This window comes from Nelusetta ayraudi, unplaced genomic scaffold (assembly GCF_046127955.1).
Source record: "Nelusetta ayraudi isolate G7.1 ecotype Tasmania unplaced genomic scaffold, CSIRO-AGI_Nayr_v1 ptg000052l, whole genome shotgun sequence".
Taxonomy (NCBI): domain Eukaryota; kingdom Metazoa; phylum Chordata; class Actinopteri; order Tetraodontiformes; family Monacanthidae; genus Nelusetta; species Nelusetta ayraudi.
In genome coordinates, this window is record NW_027466102.1 from 8,206,085 (window position 1) to 8,227,647 (window position 21,563).

Genomic DNA, 21,563 nt, shown 5'->3' on the forward strand with positions numbered 1-21,563 from the left:
TCAGAGTGATCAGGACTTACCAGCCGAATCTTTCACACGTTAACGCGAATTTTCATCGTGCGCCAACCCTCGCACTTATCTTAGATGTGCGTTTTGGCTCCATCGTGTGGCCATTAGGCGCTATACAATACAAATGCCCGCGCTGCTGTGGCGGTTTTCCGGTGCCGAGCAACCTCGCCGTTTGCATTTTCTCAGCGACCAATCAAGCTCCAGCACATGGACGGACTGAGCCAATTGCGAGCGAGTAATTGGGCACCAATTTAAACTCGGAATACGCGCTTCCTGTTTTTAGAGAACACGAGTAGAAGAGCGATAAGAGTTTCACAACCAAATCGTCAACTCGAGCGTAGGATTAAGAGAATTATTGTTGTTTAAGCTTCAACCGGTGCGGCGTTCACGGCCAGCGTCGAGTCGGCTCAACGAGCTCAACGCTGGTTACAAGGTTACGAGGATGCCGTCCCGTGTGGAGGACTACGATGTGTTGTACACAATAGGTTCAGGTTCCTACGGAAAGTGTCAGAAAGTGAGGCGAAAGTCTGATGGAAAGGTGAGTTCCGTGTTCGGGCTCCGCCACTGGAACCCAAGCCGTCATTTAGCGAGACGGTGTACATTTACGGTTGTGTTTTCTGAGCGTTCGGCGTTCAACTCGCGCGTCCATCAACTTGACCAAAAGGTGAACGCCGTTAGCTACCAAAACAAAGGCTTGTGGGTAGTGCGCAAACCCCAGAAGGTTGCAGGTTAATCCAAACAACTAAAGCGGAACCGACTTTTATATTTATTACAGTAGCAAAACGCAGGGCAAGTTAATGAGATGAAAACATTAAACAGAAAGACGAAGCCAAAACAACCACTTAACGTGTTTCTGAAATACTTTATGTACTGTATTTTTACTTAGCTAGAAATTGTTAAGTCAGTCTTGATGATTCGAGACCTCTTGCTGCTCGTTTGCTTCACCCGGCTGCATAACTTTATAGTAAAAAAAAAAAAAAGTATATATATATACATATATATATGTGTCTATATTTGTGTATATTTTTATATATATATATATGTGTGTATTTTTTTTTGTTTGTTTTAATCTTTTTAGATTCTTGTGTGGAAAGAACTGGACTATGGCACAATGTCAGAGGGCGAAAAGCAGATGCTGGTGTCAGAGGTGAACCTGCTGCGGGAGCTCAGGCATCCAAACATTGTGCGCTACTATGACCGAATCATCGACCGGACCAACACCAAGCTGTACATCATCATGGAGCACTGCGAGGGCGGAGACTTGTCCAGCCTCATCGCACGCTGCATCAAGGAAAAGTCAGTCCTTTGATTTTATTTTGTACTTATTTTGGCAATGCCTGACTTATTGTAATGTGTTTTTTTTTTGTTTGTTTTTCTTAAATGTGCCAGGCGGTATTTGGAGGAGCAGTTCATAATAAGGGTGATGGCGCAGCTGATGTTGGCCCTGAAGGAGTGCCACAGGCGCAGCGACGGCAGAGCCACGGTGCTGCACCGGGACCTGAAGCCAGCAAACATCTTCCTCAACATCAAGCAGAACGTGAAGCTCGGAGACTTTGGCCTCGCCAGGATCCTCAACCACGATACCAGCTTTGCCAAGACGTTTGTGGGAACGCCGTACTACATGTCTCCGGTGAGCGTTGAGATGACGCCGATCGCCGTGAGTGTTTTGGCTTCGACTCTGGTCATTTGTAAAACTGTACGACTGTTTTCCGTTGCGTTTAAGGAGCAAATAAACCGGCTGTCCTACAACGAGAAGTCGGATATTTGGTCCCTGGGGTGCTTGCTTTACGAACTTTGTGCACTGTAGTAAGTTTCCCCCACTTTTCCACTTACTTGAGCTGATATGTTCGGGTTCAAACTGAAGAGTTTAACACATTCGCTGCGACTGTCTTGCTCAGCCCACCGTTTACCGCTTACAACCAAAAAGAACTAACGGAGAAGATCAGAGCGGGGAAGTACAGAAGAATCCCGTACCGGTACTCTGAGGAACTCAACAACTTGCTCAGCAAAATGCTCAACGTAAAGGTAAAAAAAATATATATATATATATTTTTTTTAGAAACTTCAGATCACTGACATATCACACACAGATCTTTTTTGTTTATGTTGGGTATGGTGCCTGAGTTTTGTATTTATGTTTCCAGGACTATTTGAGGCCCTCTGTGGAGGCCATCCTCCAGAGTAGCCTGCTGGCTGACGCCGTGGCAGAGGAGCAGAGGAAGGCGCTGGAGCACGATCGGAGGCGGTCCGCAGACTCGGACTGCGACTTCCGCAAGCCAGCCGAGCGGACGCCGAGCGCTGAGGGAGAGCTCAGACTCAAGGAGCAGGCGCTGAGGGACCGGGAAAAGGCCCTCAAGGAGCGCGAGGAGAGGCTCGAACGTGAGGCTCTCATTCTTGCCTTTTTCTCGGCTGCATGCCCTTAAAAGCCTTTGCAGAAAATGATGTATGTTTCGAACTCTAGATTGGACATCAGTATTTTTCCACACAGTATATAGATACCGTGCAAAACCTCCCGTTCTTTCTTGCATGAGAGCATGATGTGGGCCAGTTCTTAATTACTGAACATTAAATTAAGTAGCAGCCGCTAATGCAGAGACTCTGAAAGTTGCGCATTTGAATATTTATTATTTTGTATTTATTGATTAAAACTAATTGATTACACCTCTGGTTGATTTCCCTTCTCACACAGAAAGGGAACAGGAGCTTTGTATACGAGAGCGTCTGTCAAATGAGAAGCTTGTGAGGTAAAATTGTGTTGTTGTGGCATTACAAGCCCATGTGTGGTTAAAAACTGGCAAAAAGCTGACTGGCTGTGTTCCGTTACAGAGCCGAGTCCTTACTGAAGAGCTACAAACGTTTCCAGCAGCAGAAGGATTTCGCTGTGGTCCACGGCCGAGACATAGGTATGGGAAACGGCCGGAAACCCCTGAACCTACTGAACCGAGAAATCGACTGAGCTCGGGTTGCCTCTGTGGTGTTTTTGTGCCTCCGTTTGTATTGTAATGTCAATGTTTATCTAATTTATTTGCTGCTTTTAAAATATCTTGTAAATACCATTTTTGTACACCAATAAAGATTCAAACAAGCCTGCTGACATTAAACAAATAACTAACAAAGACCCTACGCGGACTCTGTTAGCTGACTTTTTTCTTCTTTTTTTTTTTACTGTTTGACCGCAGACGAGAACATCTCCCCGGGCAAGAAGAAAGTCCACTTTGAGAACGGAAGCAGAGAACGGCAACAGGATGGTCAGACTGCGACGCCCCATGAAATGATCTTACAGAGGCTACAAGAGGCCATTCAGCGCACACAAACTCTGAGAAAGGTGGAGAGGGGCGGTCAGTTAAAGAGCAGGCAGTTACTCGGCATCCGCTGATCACTGGTTGACTGGGCGTAAGTGTGAAAAAGTGGGCATCTGTGAGTGTGTGTGTGTGTTTGTAAAAAAAAATATTTATATAATTATTTGTTAATCGTGCTCGCAAAGGAGCAAGCAGATCACTGGATGGCTGTTACTAGCAAAGATGTTGACGCCGTGTGGAGTATAAAACAATCAAGCGCTGAGGTAGAATGTAAAGTGTCAAAAATAAAAGTGATTTGCACACGGCACTGTGAATAAAACCAATGTTGTGTGTCGTTTCATCGGCGAGTTTTTCCAAGGCGACGTCTGCAAAGCTGTATTTTTGAACGTTTAATCGACGCCTCCACCAGGGGTCCTCAGTCTCCTTTAAAAAAAAAAAGGCTGGAAACGGATGGGGCTTTGAGGAGGCAAGGAAACCCCCTCCTCGTCTAAATATTGTTTGGCCTTGATTAGCATCAGGATAGAGGCATTGACAAGAGATACCAGTTGTCATGGATGCATCTTCCACAATTACCTGCCAAGCTGGAGAGGCTTACATTGTCAGGTCTCATTCATTACAAAGCAACGCAAACGTTATTGTGGGTCAGAATTTTATTTTTTTATTTTTTTATTTATTTTTTTTTATCAACGAATAACGCAGAGACAACCTATTTTAAGAAATGAGAAATATGTCCTGCTTCTGTCCCAGTACTTAAATTGTCCTTTGAAGCGTGTCGGAATTTGCACGCATTTCATGAAATGCTTCTTTGCACACGGCCAATTCCTCAATTTCAAATAACTCTCAAAATAATTGCGCAAAATGAAAGCCATTGTCATTACTCATGTGTAGCACTAGATACTACGATGACGCATCATCGCGAGAGCTCGTCGTGTGACACGGTAGCGTGTGTAGCAACCACTGTTGTCTGGCTCTTCGACGCCCCCAAAGACGAGACTTGCGAATCGTACCCAATCAGCTGTCTTGTTGCGCTATCTCCACCAATAGGATCTCGTCGGGGGCGTGGTCGAGGGCACCCTGTTCCGTGTGGAAAGTTTACCGGCTCGGGTGCAAAGTTTCAGCCGTCTGCAAAGCTGAGGTCGTCGGCAAGAGAGCTGGAATATCTTACCCCCCCAACCCATCGTCACGGCTGGGATTCTGTGCTTTTAAAGTCGCCCACTTGACTATTTTAGCTCGGCGGGGTTTTCCTGACTGGATCAGAGTGATGCTTTCCACGCCGGTGAAAGGAATATCCAGAACCGCTGATAGCGCTGCTCGTATTGTCTCAGGGAGCCAGCTAGCTTAATGTGTAGCTGCTTAGTTAGATTCAATCAGCGAGCCTACTGACGTCCGACTCAATTCGTTCGGACAATTGTTATCGTCAATAATTGTTTATTTCATTCTTCTTCGCTTAAACGTCGACGAGGAAATGGCCTGCGAAGCGAACCGCGTCCGGCTGCTATGCATGCTCTCGCTGACTTTCGGCTTTTTCATCGTGGAAGTGGTAGTCAGCCGGATGACCTCATCCCTGTCCATGCTGTCCGACTCCTTCCACATGCTGTCGGACGTGATCGCTCTGGTGGTGGCCCTGGTGGCCGTGCGGTTCGCCGAGAAAACCCAGTCGACCAACAAGAACACCTTCGGCTGGGTCCGAGCGGAAGTGATGGGCGCGCTGGTCAACGCCGTCTTCCTCACGGCGCTCTGCTTCACCATCGTCCTGGAGGCGGTGGAGCGCTTCACCGAGCCTCACGAGATCGAAACCCCGCATGTGGTGGTCGGGGTCGGCGCCGCGGGGCTCCTGGTCAACCTGCTGGGTCTGTGCCTGTTCCACGGACACGCCGGCCACGGACACTCGCACGGCGGCCACTCGCACGGGAAGAAGAAGCAGAGGGGGAAGCTGGGGAAGAAGTGCGGGGACGGCTCCTCGGGAGCGGAGACCAGCACCCTGGTGGCCAGTCACAGCAGCCCCGGCGATGCCCGGCAGAAAAACGGTAAGAGAAAAAAGCTCGCAGTGGCGGAGACAGAGATTAGATTTTTTTTTTTTTTTTTTTTGGTGGGGGGGCTTACATGGGGGGTCGGCGGTAAGTAGATACCTGAAATATCTACATGACCGTTTGGTTTGTATTTATTAAACGTTTTTGATTTTTCATAATTGGACTATTGGACTATGCTACTATCATCATTAATAACCCTATTATATCACCATGTCCCTACTGCTCAAGAGTCAGGCTTACATGAAAGTTCTTCTTTGAGTGCCAAGGACAAAATCCAGGCCAATCATCAAGTCAGAAACACACGTTAAAAACAAAAGATACTGAACCTCACTCATCAAAGATATGACTTGAAATGCTGTAGCCGTTTTGTCTACCCCACCCCCCTTCATGGCCACCACGTAGCTCCGCCCCTGGAGACCCAAATGTGACTCCTTCGTTTCTGTCTTTTCCGTGAAATATCAGCGTGGCTGTGTGTCCAGTGTTATATCACGACAAAACAGGGGGTATCTTCCTGCTGGCAGCCGTCCAGATTATAAAAGAGACGTACATGTGGCACCAGGGTGATGACATCTTGGCCAAAGTGACTGCAGCCCATCGAGATAACAGCGCCGAGATGCTAAGGCAAAGGCGGTTTAATTATTGATGGTATCCCAAGAAGTGGGTTATTGTGTCAGTTGCTTCTAAGGTTTTTTTTTTGTTTTTTTTTTATTCAGCGACGTGAACAAGCACCGACTCGACAAACGGGTTGGCTTTATCAGATTTCCTCCTGGTGTTTGTGACGCATTGGTTAATGCTGTATTGATATCCTGCTATTTGATACTCACGTGTGTCTTGTTGTCGGGTCAACCGTGTAAGTGTACACAAAAACAGGCCGCCCCGACTTCTTTTACCCTGGCGTCGCCCCCGGTTGATCGCGTCGATTGTCCCAGGTGTAAAGAATAAAATAATTTTTACCATTTACAACAAAAGTCACTGCAAGTCATTTATTTTGGCAGAGGTTTTCTTGAACATTTCAGAAGTAAGTAGGGCAGGCCCCACGACTGTCGGAACGGAACACGACTTTGCATCCATTCAGCGGCCAGGGCCGCCGCAGACCGGGCTGACAGTGACACGGTGGGCCGATATCTTTCTATTTGACCATCTGCGTCTGCTTTTTATTTCCTCGTATCTGCCGGACTCGGTTGTTGGTTTGCAAATCAACATCGGAGCAGAGGTGATGGCAGTTGTTGTTCAAAGGGTCTTTCTCACTTTTTTTATCTATGGACCCTTTTCTTACCAACATCGCTGTTATAAAGTAGGTCTTTTGACGTATTCTCTGCCGCGTATCTCTATTCGTGTTGACAGTGATGCTTCTTGACCTCGCTTATTCTAATCTAGCCACTCAGATAAGTGTGGCCTACTTTGTACACACATAATCACTTGACAGGTTTTTGTTTTTCGGTGTCAGAGTTGTGTGTCTTGCGAGTGTTCTGGCCTCAGGTGTCATTCAGTGGCCTAGATGAAAAGGAAATTCATTTTTTTATTATTTAAATTTTCTTTTATCTTTGTTTAGCCTTAGTGTAGGCACACAGTGCAGGTTTAATTAGCCGCTGCTAATATTTTAACAACCCCGCCTTCGCCCTAAGACAGCTGGGAGAGGCTCCAGCAGACGCCTGCGACCCTGATCTCAGGAAGAAGCGGGTCTAGAAAATGAATGAATGAATGAATGATATTTTACCAATACACGAGTATCGGATCAGATCAGCTGACATGGATTGGTTCAAGTCAGTTTGACTTGAAAACATCTCAGTCTGGGTCTTAGCATGTACTTATATGTCAGCAAGATGTAGATGTCCAACTGTTTTGTCACTCTCTAAATATTCTATTTCATTTTTTATCACTTTTGAATTCATATATTTTTCCGTCTCTTTGCGCTATATTGCTGCTGTAGTTAGGCAACATTTCCCTGTTGTGGATCAATAAAGTCATTCTCTTCTATTGTTGTGCTTTGACCCCCCCCTCCCCAAACCTCCATGAAGAAATCTAACCAAATACTTCCTCAGCTGATATTGTCCCCACCGACGTTGTCGCCAACAGTAAACTTTCAATTCTCAGTCTCACTTCCTGCTCTCTTCAATGTGTTTATCTCTCAACGGGCCGAAGCACTCCCCCCAAACACCACTGACGATTGCTGTTGCCCCGCCCCCCTCCCCCTCTCTTCCCCCCATTCACAGAAATCACCTGCAAGGACGGCGCCGAGGTGCAGATGAATGGCGGCGCCCACCTGGACGAGCTGGACCACGAGCGCGACTCCACGTCGCAGCTCAACATGCGCGGCGTCTTCCTCCACGTGCTGGGCGACGCCCTGGGCTCCGTCATCGTGGTGATCAACGCGCTCATCTTCACCTTCGTGTGGACGCCGTGCCAGCCCGGCGAGATGTGCGTCAACCCCTGCGTCAACGACCACGCCGGCGACCACCAGCACGTCAACCACACGCTGGTGGACCTCTCGGGCGGCCCCTCGGCCCCCCCCGTCTCTTTCGCCGGCCCCTGCTGGGTCCTCTACCTGGACCCCACCCTCTGCATCATCATGGTGTGCATCCTGCTCTACACCACCTACCCGCTGCTCAAGGAGTCGGCGCTCATCCTGCTGCAGACGGTGCCCAAGCAGGTCAACGTGCACCGGCTCAACGAGCGGCTGCTGGCGCTGGAGGGCGTGCTGGCCATCCACGAGCTGCACGTGTGGCAGCTGGCGGGCAGCCGCATCATCGCCACGGCGCACATCAAGTGCCACGACCCCGCCGCCTACATGGACGTGGCCAAGCGCATCAAGGACTTCTTCCACGACGAGGGCATCCACGCCACCACCGTGCAGCCCGAGTTCGTCACCGTCAGCTCCGAGTCGCGCGACTCCCTCTGCGAGCTGTCGTGCCGGACTCAGTGCGCCCCCAAGCTGTGCTGCGGCTCCGCGGACAAGCCGGGCTCCGCCGCCGCCGGCCCCGAGCGGAGGGCTGCCGCCGCCGGAGACTCCGACTCCTACTCCTCCTCCGCCGCCGCCACCACCGCGGTGCTGGACGTGATCAGCGAGACCTCCGACCAGGCGCTCAGCGTCCAGACGGGGGCCACCCTGCCCATCGCCAGGGAGGTGGAGTCGTCCCTGTGAGCCCGAGAGGAACCCGGGGGAGCTCGGGGGGTGGGGGGGCGGGTTACCGGGGGGGGGGGGGGGGCTCAGCTCACTGTCACGCTCGCTGTTATCTGTCTGATCCAGTGTGCGAAATACCTGTCAATACTCCAGGGGGTGGGGGGTGGGGGGGGGGGGTCGCGGGGGTCCCTGATTCTTATGCACAGGACCGGTGGCGCGGTGGTTAGCGCCGCCGCCTCACAGCAAGAAGGAGGAGGGTTGGATTCTCGGCCCGGGGCCTCTCTTTGTGGAGTCTGCTCCCTGTGTCTGCGCGGCTTCTCCCCTCTCCTCCTCTTCCTCCCACAGTCCAAAAACAAGCATGTCATTGTAAATTGGGAGCTGTAAATTGGCCGCAGGTGTGAATGGTTGCTTGTATCTCTTATGTCCAGGATGTCACCCTGCCTTCGCCCCGCGACAGCTCGTAGAGGCTCCAGCACACCTGGATGGACGGATATTAGACAGGATCTTAAAGACATTTTGATGATACCATTGTCATCATCATCATTATTATTATTATTATTGTTATTATTATTATTAGTGCTTCTCTTTGCTAACAGACCAAACCCCCAGAGTCCAAGATGGCGGCCCATTGATTTCAGCGAAGTTGCTCCCGAAAAAGTAGTGTCACTTCCCACCGTGCCTCTGTTACTCCCGCGATGTCTTTGGCCAATCAGAACGATCCTGGGGAGCGTTTTCTTTGCTGCAGTACCTCGAGTGGCCACTGGCGGAAGAACGGTAACGTCTCAAAGATGGCCATGTGTCTGTTATAAAAGAAAACCGCTAATAATAATAATAATAATATGTACCTTATGAAGACACAACGAACCTCATTCAGTTTGGGACCGATGACGTATTTTGTTTTGTTAGCTTTTTGAGCCCCCCCCCCGAACCCCCTTTGTATTTCGCACACTGGTCTGCTCCACTACTGTGACATAGCAAACGATTTTCTTTTGGCAACCTCCCCCCCCCCCCCTTCCACACACACACCTTTTCTTTCACTCTCCTCCCTCCACCTGCACGTGGCAACAACTCCCTTCCCCCTCTCTCCCCCCCCGACCCCCCTGATAGTCGGGCGAGGGGGGGGGGGGTTGACGGCCCGCGTTGAGCGTTCCTCGTGCACGCCCCTGGTGATCGTGACGCACGATCTCACCCCGTGGCGCGCCTGTGCCAAAGCCTCTCGCTGCAGGAAACCAAGGGATCTAAGATGTGTTCTCTCTCCTCCCCCTCAACACACGCGCACACGCACACGCACACGCACACGCACACACGCACACACCACAGCACGCATTTTTTAGGTTATTGGTTTGTAGCCTATGGACCTGTCTGCAAAGAGTCTGCTCTTCTTCTTCTTCTTCTTCTTCTTTTTCTTCTTCTTCTGCCTAGCAGATGTATTTTCTCACCTTCTGGCCCCCATAGACAAATATTGTTCGGGCCGACTATTTTAAGTTATTAGTGATTCTCTCTTTCTCTCTGTAGACGCTGTTGTTTTTTGTTTTGTTTTTTGGATTCGTTTAGGTCCTTTTTTTTTTTTTTTTTAAATTTTCCATTTTGCTCAGCAGGCCGTCAACGCTGCAGTCGGCGTTTTCGAACGTTTCAAATGTGAAGTATTATGATTCCCACCTCGCCTCCGCCCTCACGTTCTCGGCGACCCGCTGCGGCGGAGCACTGAAAGGTGCCGACAGAGAGCGCGCCGGAACCGGCCGTCGGCAGTTAAAGGGTCGGTCGTCAGAGGGTTTCCGGGGGTGGGGGGTGGGGTGGTGGTGGTGGTGGTGGTGGTTGGGGGGGGGGGGGCGGTTGCGAGGAGACTGGCGTACCGAAACGCCAGCGAGACTAATGAGGCGCTATTGTGCCGAGAAATATCCTGGCCGCAGCCAAGGTAGTGAAAAAATTCTCAGTGAATGTGTCTGGCGCCTCGTCCCGAACCCCCCACCCCCCTCCACCACCACCACCCAACCCCTCAACCCCTCCTCCGCCCGAGGGAGAGGGGGGTGGGGGGGATTCCTATCTTTTCAGACGTTCTCCTCTTGTCTGCATGACCAAACTTTGGAGCTCCAGCCGCCGCTCCTCCTCTCGCCAGTATAAACTCTGAAGAGCTGTGTTTAGGGAACAAGTGGTGGACCAGCTCTACCACCCCCCACCCCCCCACCCCCACCCCCAACCACCTCGCTGGTTCTCTTGCCGAGTTAAAGTCCATAACGGTGGCCTTTACAATGTTTTTGGACTCGTTTTCACTCAACGTCACAGATGTCAAACGGACTGGAAGTGGTGGGTTTTTTTTTTGTATTGTGATTTTTTTTTTTGTGTTTTTTTTTTTTTTTCTCAAGTTTCCACTCCCTATTTAATGTGTATGCGATATGCAACTGTATGCTGGGAATTGTACAACGGACGCGCGTTCCTTTCATTTGTAATGTCCGCTCACTTATTCTGTGTCCTTCAAGACTTGAGATCAGTGCAAATTGAAAACTTGTTGTTTTCTCTCTCTCTTTTTTTTTTTTTTTTTTTTTAATTTTTAGATATGACATGTCAACTGATGTGTTTTTGATATAGTATATATAAATATATATATATATATACGGTTCCTGTTCAATGTGTTGTTAAAAAAAAATAAAAGAATGGCTGTTTTGTACAGTTGATGAAACCAAACTTCTCCTCCACTTTATTGTTCCTGTTTGATTCTCGTCATAAATAAGTAGGCGCATTTAGTCACGTAGGACACATTTCATATGTGGCTAAATGAACATCAGATTTAGATTCTTAACAGAATTCTTAAGGAATCTTGAGCCACTTTTACTTCGCATTGTTTCATTTTTAAATATATTTTATTTGAGCTTAATTTACTATGACTTAAATCAGCCACCGATGCTCTATTCAGACTCAACATGTTTGCTCGTTCTATTTAAAAGTTCCAGAGTCGCCGACCAGCAACTAGCAGCACTGTCAAATTAGTACCAGATTAGATGTGGGCTTGGAAGGAAACAATGACTAATAAAAGCGCAGTGATGTTTTTCGTCTCTATTGGTACTTGTTTGTGTTGAGTGTTGTTTGAACCAGTGCCACGCTGGTTCTAATCCAGGAACTGCTTCATGGTCCACCTCATCTGGTTTCTGTCGCTTTCAAGACTTTGTAATGCATTTTAACCGCTTTGATTATGTACTTAAATCGCCGTTCTCAATTCTGCTAAGTCTGTGTTTCTCAACTGGTGGATCGGGACCCAAAATTGTGTTGCAGCTTCGTAGGCCGTTTCCTTTCTCTCTCTCTCTCTCTCTCTCTCTCTCTCTCTCTCTCTCTCTCTCTCTCTCTCTTACTCTCTCTTTTTAAAAAAAAAAGGAGATTTTAAACTCAATTCAAGAATTTAAATCACTTATTTACCAGACACCATAGAAAGTGGGCTTGTGTTTTTAGTTTTGCGGCATAGATTTGGGTGGCGACTTCATGATGAAAGAAAAAAACTGTTGAGAACCACTGGACAAACTCGAACGGGCCACCTGCTGGGAGACGGGGTGCGTCTGCTTTTGGCTCACTTTTGGCTCACTTTTGGCTCACTTTTGGCCCATTGCCTTTTTCCGCGGCTCACCTCGGTAAACCTCAGTGTGTGTGTGAGCCGTAATAACCGTAACAAACCACAGACCGGGGCGAGTGTTTAGCGGATATGGCACGCTGCAATCAGCCGAGCCCATAATTTTCCCTCGTCTCGCCGGGTTAAAAACAACAAAACAGAAGCGGCAGCAGCAGAGTGCAGTGCAGCCGCTCAGAGGGAAGTCTGGTGTCGGCCGCTGGCTGCCTGATGGAGCAGCTGCAGGCTTGACGGGACTTATGTAAGCAGACCCCCGGGGGGGATTGCGACGGCAGCGGGCGGGCAGGCATGGGACTCTACCCAGCATTCCTCAGCGCTTGCTGCCGCCCCCTGCCCCTCAACCCACCCACCCTCCTCTGCAGAGACTGTACCTTTTGATGTAGGCAGAATGAGATGGAGCCCTGCGTTCGTTTCCTCTTTTGTGTGGGCCGGCGCTGTTGTTCAAACCTTTTCGCGTTGTCCTCATTGTGCGGACACAATGCCGGCGGCGGGTCCGCGTGCATCCATTGCTGACGTCTAAGATTCATGTGATTCCCTGCCCCCCCGCCCCCAACTCCCACCTCTCTCCCATTCTTTGACCCCCGCCCCACCATCATGTTACAGTGACCCTTTTCCGAGAGGTTTCTCCCTTTGAATTAATGGATGGTGGTCTGGGCGCGGCGTAATGCACACATTCTCTCTGCTAGTGTTCACTTGACGGACCCCGATATGTATGCTAGCATTTCATGTTAACCGCATCAGTAACTGACACTGGTCTCATTTAAAAGCGGTTAAAAGTGTTTTCACAGAGAATTTGAATCAGCAAAAAGTGCACCGCTAGAATCATAGAATAAACTGGCAGCTAAACACTTTAGTGTTACAGTGCTGGGGAAAACAAAAACAAAGTATCACTGTAGCTACATTCCTGCGTCGCCTCAGTGTTTTGGAGCAGCCATTTCTCACTGACACAAGATACAAACAGAGTGAACACAAATGCAGTTGTTTTTCATTTAGTTTTTTTTTTTTTTTTTTTTTAATCATTCATGACTCATGACCTGAGTTTCCCTCTGGAATGAGTTAAAGGAAACATTTCGGCAACGGATTTCTTAGATACATTACGTGCAACAAGTCATTGAATGGGTTTAAACAGTTGAGGAACTCCTGTCCTGGGAACTGCGTGTGCTTGGTTGTACAAGGCCATCTGTCTCGTTGGGCTTTGTCTCTGGGATTATCAAGCGGATGAGCCGGCCATAAGGTTTAGTTAGGGAGGGTTGGGGGATGTTTTTTGTTGGGGGTGGGGGGGGCGCGAGGATGGGGGTCAGGGAGTGATTGCAAGACTTTTGGGTGAGAGGGGATTCAGGCACTGATCGATTAATAGACTAATACACTCACTTCAGCGACGGTCCTGGTTGGGCGAGAGGAGGAACTGATGGTGGATCCAGATTTTCGGTTCCGTCTCACAGCTGCCCGCCTCCGACGGACGCAGCCAATGAGAGCAAGCGAAGTGTGGAGTAGTGTTTGTGTTTTTCGATGATTTATAGTTAGTTCTTTTTTTTTTTTTTTTAACATTGGTTAAGATGTGAAAATCCCCTAGTGTGTCCGCAACCGGTTGTTGGGATCAGAGATGAGGTGGACGGTCGGCTCCACACACTACTTATCTGCAATCGGTGACTGGTTCACCCAGCTGGAGTCAATCGTTCTGGCTGGCCCATAAAGGGAGCCTGAGGACTCCTGCTCGTCAGACCGGTCCTTGGGTTTGGTGTTGAGCGTTTCCTTTCTGACCTTTCCAGCGCTTTACCAAACAGCATAACTACTTTTTTTTTTTTTTTTTCAATGACTCTCCACTCCCTTCTTTTCTGGTATGTTTTTCTTTCTGTTTGTTTGTCTATCCTTTTGATAGGTTTAGAGGGTGATTTTGTGGATAAACACAAGGCTGCCCAGGCCAAACTAAGCAGCCCGGACAAGCTTTTCACCATTCCTGGGAATTCACTTCGAGGCAATTAATCTTCCCGTCACGCCTCATTTCACACCAAACGTTTGTGTGTTTGCCGATGTTTCATCAACAAACTGTAGGCATGTGTCCAAATTCCTGACAGCGCCTGAAAGGTTTTAGAGCCTCCAGAAATAAAAGTACAACAAAGGTACATGACTAAAATGTTAACACTTTGGATTACGATTTTAGCCAAAATTCACCAGGACTGTTTTGGTATTTGTTTTTGTTTTTTGGTGTGTTTGGTATATTCTCCACTCAACTGTGTCCAAAAGTTACCACAAGAGCCTTCAAAGACACCACTACCGGTGTTCATTTGCTCACTAAACTTGGATTCAAACACCATTACAGCAGTCAAGAAGTTAGTCACTAAAACTCTGGCCAAGTCCCCTTTCCACTCTTGGTGGAGTTATAAACAGTAATCTATTCTCATTAATTCACCTTTGTGCACAAATCATATTTCAACACTTTCAAAGCAAGCCTTTCTTCAAGCCCCCTCTTCTTTCTTTCTTGCCTTCTCTGTGGTTAAGAGCATAACAGGAAATAGTTTTCATGCGGCTCAGAGAATCACTTCAGCCCCTGGTGGAGTTGGAGCCCATTTCACTTTCAATCTTTTAAAAGTGTGAAAGGTATGACACAAAACAAACATGAGACGCAAGCACCGCCTCTGGTCATGTTGAACAATGAACAAAAACTAGGTCAGATTAGAATATTCTGTACTTTCTGTAGTTTTGAGGGTAGAAGAACGCAGAAAAGAAAAAAAAAGAAAAATAACTAGATACAGAATACTAGATTATTAGAAATGAAAACTTATGAGTTAGAAATAGATGTCATAACATAATAGAAAAACATTTCCTTTGAAGACTGTTTAATTGGCTTTTATGTTTTTCCTTAATGATTTCAAAATGGGATGAAAAAACTGGCTTTGAAGATCATTTTTTTTAAAAACATACATTTAAGCAGAATGAAATTAGTTTTTTGAGCGAAGCCAGTGTGCCAAAGTATCAGCGAGTTTGTTAAAATACACATTAAAGCATTGATCATTCAATTAAAAGCTTTGACTTGGTCACCACGAGGACAAGGAAATGGCTTTCGAGGCCAATCACGCCCGGCTGCTATGCATGCTCTCGCTGACTTTCGGCTTTTTCATCGTGGAAGTGGTGGTCAGCCGGATGACCTCATCCCTGTCCATGCTGTCCGACTCCTTCCACATGCTGTCGGACGTGACCGCGCTGGTGGTGGCCCTGGTGGCCGTGCGGTTCGCCGAGAAAACCCAGTCGACCAACAAGAACACCTTCGGCTGGGTCCGAGCGGAAGTGATGGGCGCGCTGGTCAACGCCGTCTTCCTCACGGCGCTCTGCTTCACCATCGTCCTGGAGGCGGTGGAGCGCTTCACCGAGCCCCACGAGATCAAAAAGCCGCAGGTGGTGGTGGTGGTCGGCGTGGCGGGGCTCCTGGTCAACCTGGTGGGACTGCTCCTATTCCACAGCCACACCCATGAACAGGAGAGACACTCCGCGAGGACAAGGCAGAAGAGGCTTGAACTGGACATGCTGGAGGACATTGCAGATTCCACTTCCAGGGCGGGAAGCAGCAATTCGTGGCTTCGAAATGGTGAGGTTTTGTGTTGGAGCCATCTCTAGTAACTGGTTGGAAATAGGAAATATAGCGCTAACGTCCCGGCATTTATTTTTCGTTGACGGGGGGGGGGGTGCTGGTTGGAAATAGCGCTAACGTCTTTGTTGAGCAGGGGAACGGGAGTGGGGGAGTGCGCTATCGCTGTTGTGCTAAGCTAACGTGTCGGCAAAGTAACGTGGAGCGGGGGAGAGATTATGATTGCCTTCACGCGGGCCGGACAGAGACACGCAGCGGGCCGGATGTGGCCCCCGGGCCGTAGTTTGGGGACCCCTGCTATATGGGATTGGACTTAGGGGTGTATGATCACCCAATGATTTCCGAGTGTCCCAATGCTGCTCACCGCTCCCTCGGAGGACAAATTTCACATCCTTCGGAATGTGACGATCATTGGGACGTCAACCTTTATTCATCTTCTTTTAGCTAGCCAGAATCTTGCCCTTCCACCACACCTTTGAGATTCGACCAAACCACTGACTATGTAAAGATTGATGGCGTCATTGTGATTTGACCCATGGGTTTGTGAATACGTGATGTTTTTGCAACCACCTTTGGCGGTAATGATTGAGTACAGGTTTTTGGTACTTGCGCAATCAATGGACCTCTGTCCGTCTTATTGTACAGTCAATGGGCCAAACATGGCAGTAAAATTATGGAGTTGACAACCCTCCGCCTTTTAAACAGTGAAAGTGACCGAGGTTGGCAGGTTAGGAACTATTCCCTATGTATGCACTTTTTAATTATACAGTACTCATAAAAGGCTGACTCCACCATTTTCCGTCTCAGAAAGAAGAAGCAGAAACGGCACAGAAATGCAGATGAGCAGAAACGCCCACTTCGAGTTTGAAGAATTCAACCACGACTCTTCGTCGCAGCTCAACATGCGCGGCGTCTTCCTCCACGTGCTGGGCGACGCCCTGGGCTCCGTCATCGTGGTGATCAGCACGCTCATCTTCACCTTCGTGTGGTCGCCCTGCAAGCCAGGCGAGATGTGCGTCAACCCCTGCGTCGGTGACCACACCACAGGCCAATGGCATGCCAATCACGCGGTATTTGAAAATTCCGAGCATCCTTCCGTGTCCCCGATGACCTTCGCCGGCCCCTGCTGGGTCCTCTACCTGGACCCCACCCTCTGCATCATCATGGTGTGCATCCTGCTCTACACCACCTACCCGCTGCTCAAGGAGTCGGCGCTCATCCTGCTGCAGACGGTGCCCAAGCAGGTCAACGTGCACCGGCTCAACGAGCGGCTGCTGGCGCTGGAGGGCGTGCTGGCCATCCACGAGCTGCACATCTGGCAGCTGGCGGGCAGTCGCATCATCGCCACGGCGCACATCAAGTGCCACGACCCCGCCGCCTACATGGACGTGGCCAAGCGCATCAAGGACTTCTTCCACGACGAGGGCATCCACGCCACCACCGTGCAGCCCGAGTTCGTCACCTTCAGCTCCGAGTTGCGCGACTCCCTCTGCGAGCTGTCGTGCCGGACTGAGTGCGCCCCCAAGCTGTGCTGCGGCTCCGCGGACAAGCAGAACACAAGGCAGTGTGTGGAAGCAATGCCGGCGGGTATGTCCGCATCCATTGCTGACGTCTAAGATTCATGTGATGAACCTCTCTCCTCCCTCCATTTTGTGCTCCCATCATGCTGTATTGACCCTTTTCCCAGAGTGTTCTCCATTTGAATCAGTGGCTCATGGTTTTAGCGGATCATAACGCTTACATTCTCACTATCGCTTCCCGCAACTAGGATACACTTAACGGACCAATTTAAACACTACCATTTTGTGTTATTCGTATTAGTGATAACAGTGAACTTATTACTAAATAGTCATACTGTTGTTTGCTTGACGGAATATGCAAAAAAAGAATGACGTGTAATGCTGGAATCATAGAATAAACTACAACCATTTGCTGAACGTAAAAGCATCTGACTTGTCACACCTTGCGCTGCACTTTAGTTTTAGAGTGCTGGTGAAAAAAGTCAAACCGTGTTCCCGTTGTTGCTACATTCCTGTGTTGTTTCAATGTTTTGGAACAGCCACTGACTCAAGATACAGACAGAGCACACACAAACAGAAGCCCTGAAAGTGGCAAAACAGGCCCGCTAAAGCAAGATGGATGATGATAGAGTGGTAATCCAGCATTCTTACAACCAAACTGATAAAACATGTTCATTGTAAAGTTGTTTTGTGTGAACGCAAACACTGTCTTCATTAGAGACGCATAAATAGATAAAAGTCTGATCTTGATTTTGGTGCGGCGAGGTCTCCTGCTTTGTGCCCTTTGTGTGTCTGTGGGTTTTTTTTTTTTGGAGGCCATCTGTCCTGCCAGCTTTGTCTCCAGTATGATCAAATGGGTGGGCAGGGCGTATGGTTCAGTTGAAGGAGTCAGAGGTCACTCAGCTACCAAATAGATTCAACCTGGCACCTGTAGGCTTAACCTTCAGAGCCTCTTGATGCACAAGGAGGTGGCTGGGAACGCTAAATCCTAAAATATCCACTTGCTGTTGTTCCGTGGATCTTGTACAGACGCAGGTACGTTTGCACACACACACACACACACACACGTACGGCAATTTTACCCTCCAACAGCTTTTCATTTAGCATGTAAGAAAATAGGACGCGTTTGCTGCTCTGTTGTCTCAGCCTTTCTCTTGAAAAGCTGAGACAACAGACTGTCAAGAGGAACCAGAGGTTGTCTACCTCTGGTTCCTCTTAATTTCTTCCCAGTGTTTTCTAAACTTAAGAGCACTCTCCTACCTCTTTAAACAAAATGCGTACACACTTTTGCATGTTTGTAGGTTCAGCTTAGCAACTTGAAATTACAGCTCCACACATTTGGAGGCCAATGGAGCTTCTCCTCGCACCTTGCCGGCTCTGGTTGGTTTGAAAGGTTTTCCATGAGGTGGTAGTCCCAGTTACCAGATACCATTTGTAGTACCTACTCGGCCAGGGGTTCCAAGCAAGCTGAATCAAACTGAAACTGTTGAGTCAAGGTCGAGCGGTGCAACGACTGTGTAACGGAAAAGCGCCATGAGTCGATGGGCCAATGGTCCCATAACGTGACCAGAGGATGTGAGTGCAGCTCGGCTGCATCCTTTTTTCTCAGCAAGATTTAGCAGCGCCCTCCGCAACGCCTTCGGCTGCTCACAGCAGCTGGGAAACCGGGTCGGCTGGGTAAAAATGTCTGAAGAAAAAGCAGCCGTAAATTGTCCTGTTGCCTCCTCTTGTTTCGGATAGATTTTTCTGTCCTTGGCAAGGCAGCCGCAGCAGCCAACCGGGTTGGTTGACAGTTTGATTAACAGTCATGTGAAGTTTGAGATGTGAGAGGGGTTTCTTGTACACTTGTTTTCATCTAACTTGAATCTTTTGGGTTTGTAATTGAGTAGTTTTTGACAAAATCGCATCGCTAAATATTCCAAATGCATAATTCTGGTGTGTTTCACTCAACCTGTTTGCACATAAATAACTCTGATCCTTCCCAAATTGTTTATTGGACTCTTGCCAATATGTTTGTCCAATCATTTGTCCCGCTGGACATTTTCAAAATTTCTCTTATGACGGTGGAACACTGGAAGTCCAACTGGGCTCAACAAGTGTCTCTGGAGAGAATTTTGACGTGTTAATGGAAAAAACATGTTTTTTTTGTTGATGCCCTAAAATGGCTGTGTACTGCATTTCAATTGTATGTGTCACATGATTGTGGGGATATCCTTACACAATGTTGTTTTTTTGAAAAATACTTTTTCTTGTTTGATACCTTTCCCAACACTTGCAGTCTGCCACCGTGATTACAAAATCACACAGCCCCGTGTGACGCTCAATTCGAACGAAATGCTCTGAAAGTGAGAAGTGAAAATCAACGATTACTTCTTTCTTTTCCTCTCCGCTGGATTGTCCTCTCCCACAGTCTGCTCAGGGACCTTTAATCTCACCACATGGCAGCTCCCACAAAGGACCTGAGCGTCTTAGAGAGATTAGAAGGGCTGGAATGTTAACCAGTTCTCTGGTGGCGATGATGATGATGACGATGATGATGATTGGATGAAAGGCATCCTCATTTGTACCTCACATGTAATAGTCATTTAACCGTTATGGAAGTAGCAATAAGCCACCGTTATCATGTTAAGATGATGATCGTACACTATCATAGTCACATGAAAATTTAGCTCGCAATAAAACATTAAGAACACATTAGCAGCAAAACTTCAACGTGATACGTAACCTAAAGCGCCCTGGGTGTGTTTTGCATTATCAAACTCGGCAGACAATAATTACATTTCAAATTAAATTGTGATGACCGGTGGGGTTCGATGATGGACTTGTTAATTAATTAATCAGCTACTTGATCATTGTTCTTTTCTTATTATGATTGACCCAAACAGCAGTTCTCCATAACTGAATGATATAACAGCAGAGCTGTTATCTGATTGCTTCGAATGGTATATGTGTAAGTGGGGAATTCACACATTCACACATTTATTAAGAGATTAACTGAGCTCCGGGGTCAGTTAATGTCACATAATTGCTGTTTTTGCTTTTCACGTCATAAAGCAGCGTACACAACACAATGAGACTTGTGTGAACTCCTGCTCAGCTAATGTCCTCGTTCCATCTGCATCTCCGAAGACCGTCAGAAACACTTTTCCCTGCCGTGCGCGCGAAGGAGTCGAGCTGAAAGCCTCCAGTTTAATGTTTCACTCGCTCGCGCGCCCCAGACTTTGGTCGTGGAGTTGACTGATTGCAGTAATCACTTCGCCGCTGATGATAAAAAAAGAAAAGAAAAAAAAAAAAGAGTGAAGTCGGAGGGGATGAGCACACGACTCACGCGCTCTCCTTTCCCTTGCGTTGTTACACAATCTGCATACAGTCGAGATAAACGGCGCGGGCCTGTATCGGCAGCGCTATCAGCGGAGGACCTCGTTACACAGAGACGGAGGACGGTTAAATATTATCGAGGCCGTTAAATTTGTGGCTTTATAGATTGCTGTGAGGACCGTCCCCACTTTCTTTTTTTTTTTCTGTCTTTTATGCTAAATTTGCAACTTTTTTTGTGACACAAATGTTAAAGCTGCAAGTTGCACGTTAAAGGTACTTTGCACCAAGTGATGACAGTTTTAACGTTGCATAAAATGCTCTTATTCTAAACCTTTTCCTGAAATAGATACGTAGAAGTAAAGCTGCCTCATTTGGTAACTGATTATTTGACCTTTTTGAATACCTAATCTTAATAGTGTAATAAGTAAAGTACTAATTAGGAAAGGTCTGCTTGTGGAAGAACATCAAAAGAATCACGGGGCGAGCGTGAAGCAGTACGATGCATACGCACTCATTTGCTTGGCAGTGAAGGACTTCATATCAATGCAGGATGGAGATTATGGTCAGTGACACCAAATTATCGGAGTCGCGGGTGATGAGTCGAGTTCGAAGGTGAGCCAACCGAGCTAAAAGTGTGGGAGCCTCAACTCTGACCTTTCCTCCGGAATCAACAAGACATCTGCATAGAAAAGCGGACAAAAGTGACTCATCGGGTAAACACGACGCAACCTAAAAAAGACACACTTGTCAGTTCATCGTAAGACGGCCACCAGCGACAGGAAGTGATTCTCTCACAGTATATAGCTGTTAATTCTCTGTCGTGTGTTCGCCTCTCCCTCTGCCTCCCCTCTTGTCCTCCCCCAATCCTCCCGCTCGCGCATTTAATGGTTCGCATTTATCTTTGGAAACAAACACCCTGTCAAATGCTGCTTCTGCTGTTGCTGCTGCTGCTGCTGCTGCACACTGCATCTTCCTCCCCACACCCACCCACGCACACACATACACACACAGTGTACACTGTTGAGAGGAATCCTCTGAAAACAGCAGCCTCAGTGCTGGATGCGCCCTTC

At 48.0% G+C, this 21,563-nt stretch overlaps 2 protein-coding genes across 2 annotated transcripts; both read left to right on the forward strand.

Moving 5' to 3' along the window:
- nek2 (NIMA-related kinase 2) lies at window positions 1-3,613 on the forward strand. Its single transcript, XM_076037703.1, has 9 exons — window positions 1-547; window positions 1,088-1,305; window positions 1,399-1,639; window positions 1,733-1,815; window positions 1,908-2,034; window positions 2,154-2,388; window positions 2,699-2,753; window positions 2,836-2,912; window positions 3,189-3,613. The coding sequence occupies exons 1-9, from the start codon at window positions 452-454 to the stop codon at window positions 3,383-3,385; spliced, it is 1,329 nt and encodes a 442-aa protein (XP_075893818.1). The 5' UTR covers window positions 1-451; the 3' UTR covers window positions 3,386-3,613.
- A 459-nt stretch (window positions 3,614-4,072) lies between these two features.
- Window positions 4,073-17,572, forward strand: slc30a1a (solute carrier family 30 member 1a). The gene is made up of 4 exons (XM_076037475.1): window positions 4,073-5,335; window positions 7,552-8,476; window positions 15,108-15,655; window positions 16,463-17,572. Exons 1-4 carry the CDS (start codon window positions 4,774-4,776, stop codon window positions 17,269-17,271), a joined length of 2,844 nt encoding a protein of 947 aa, XP_075893590.1. The 5' UTR covers window positions 4,073-4,773; the 3' UTR covers window positions 17,272-17,572.
- The last annotated feature ends 3,991 nt before the right edge of the window (window positions 17,573-21,563 follow it).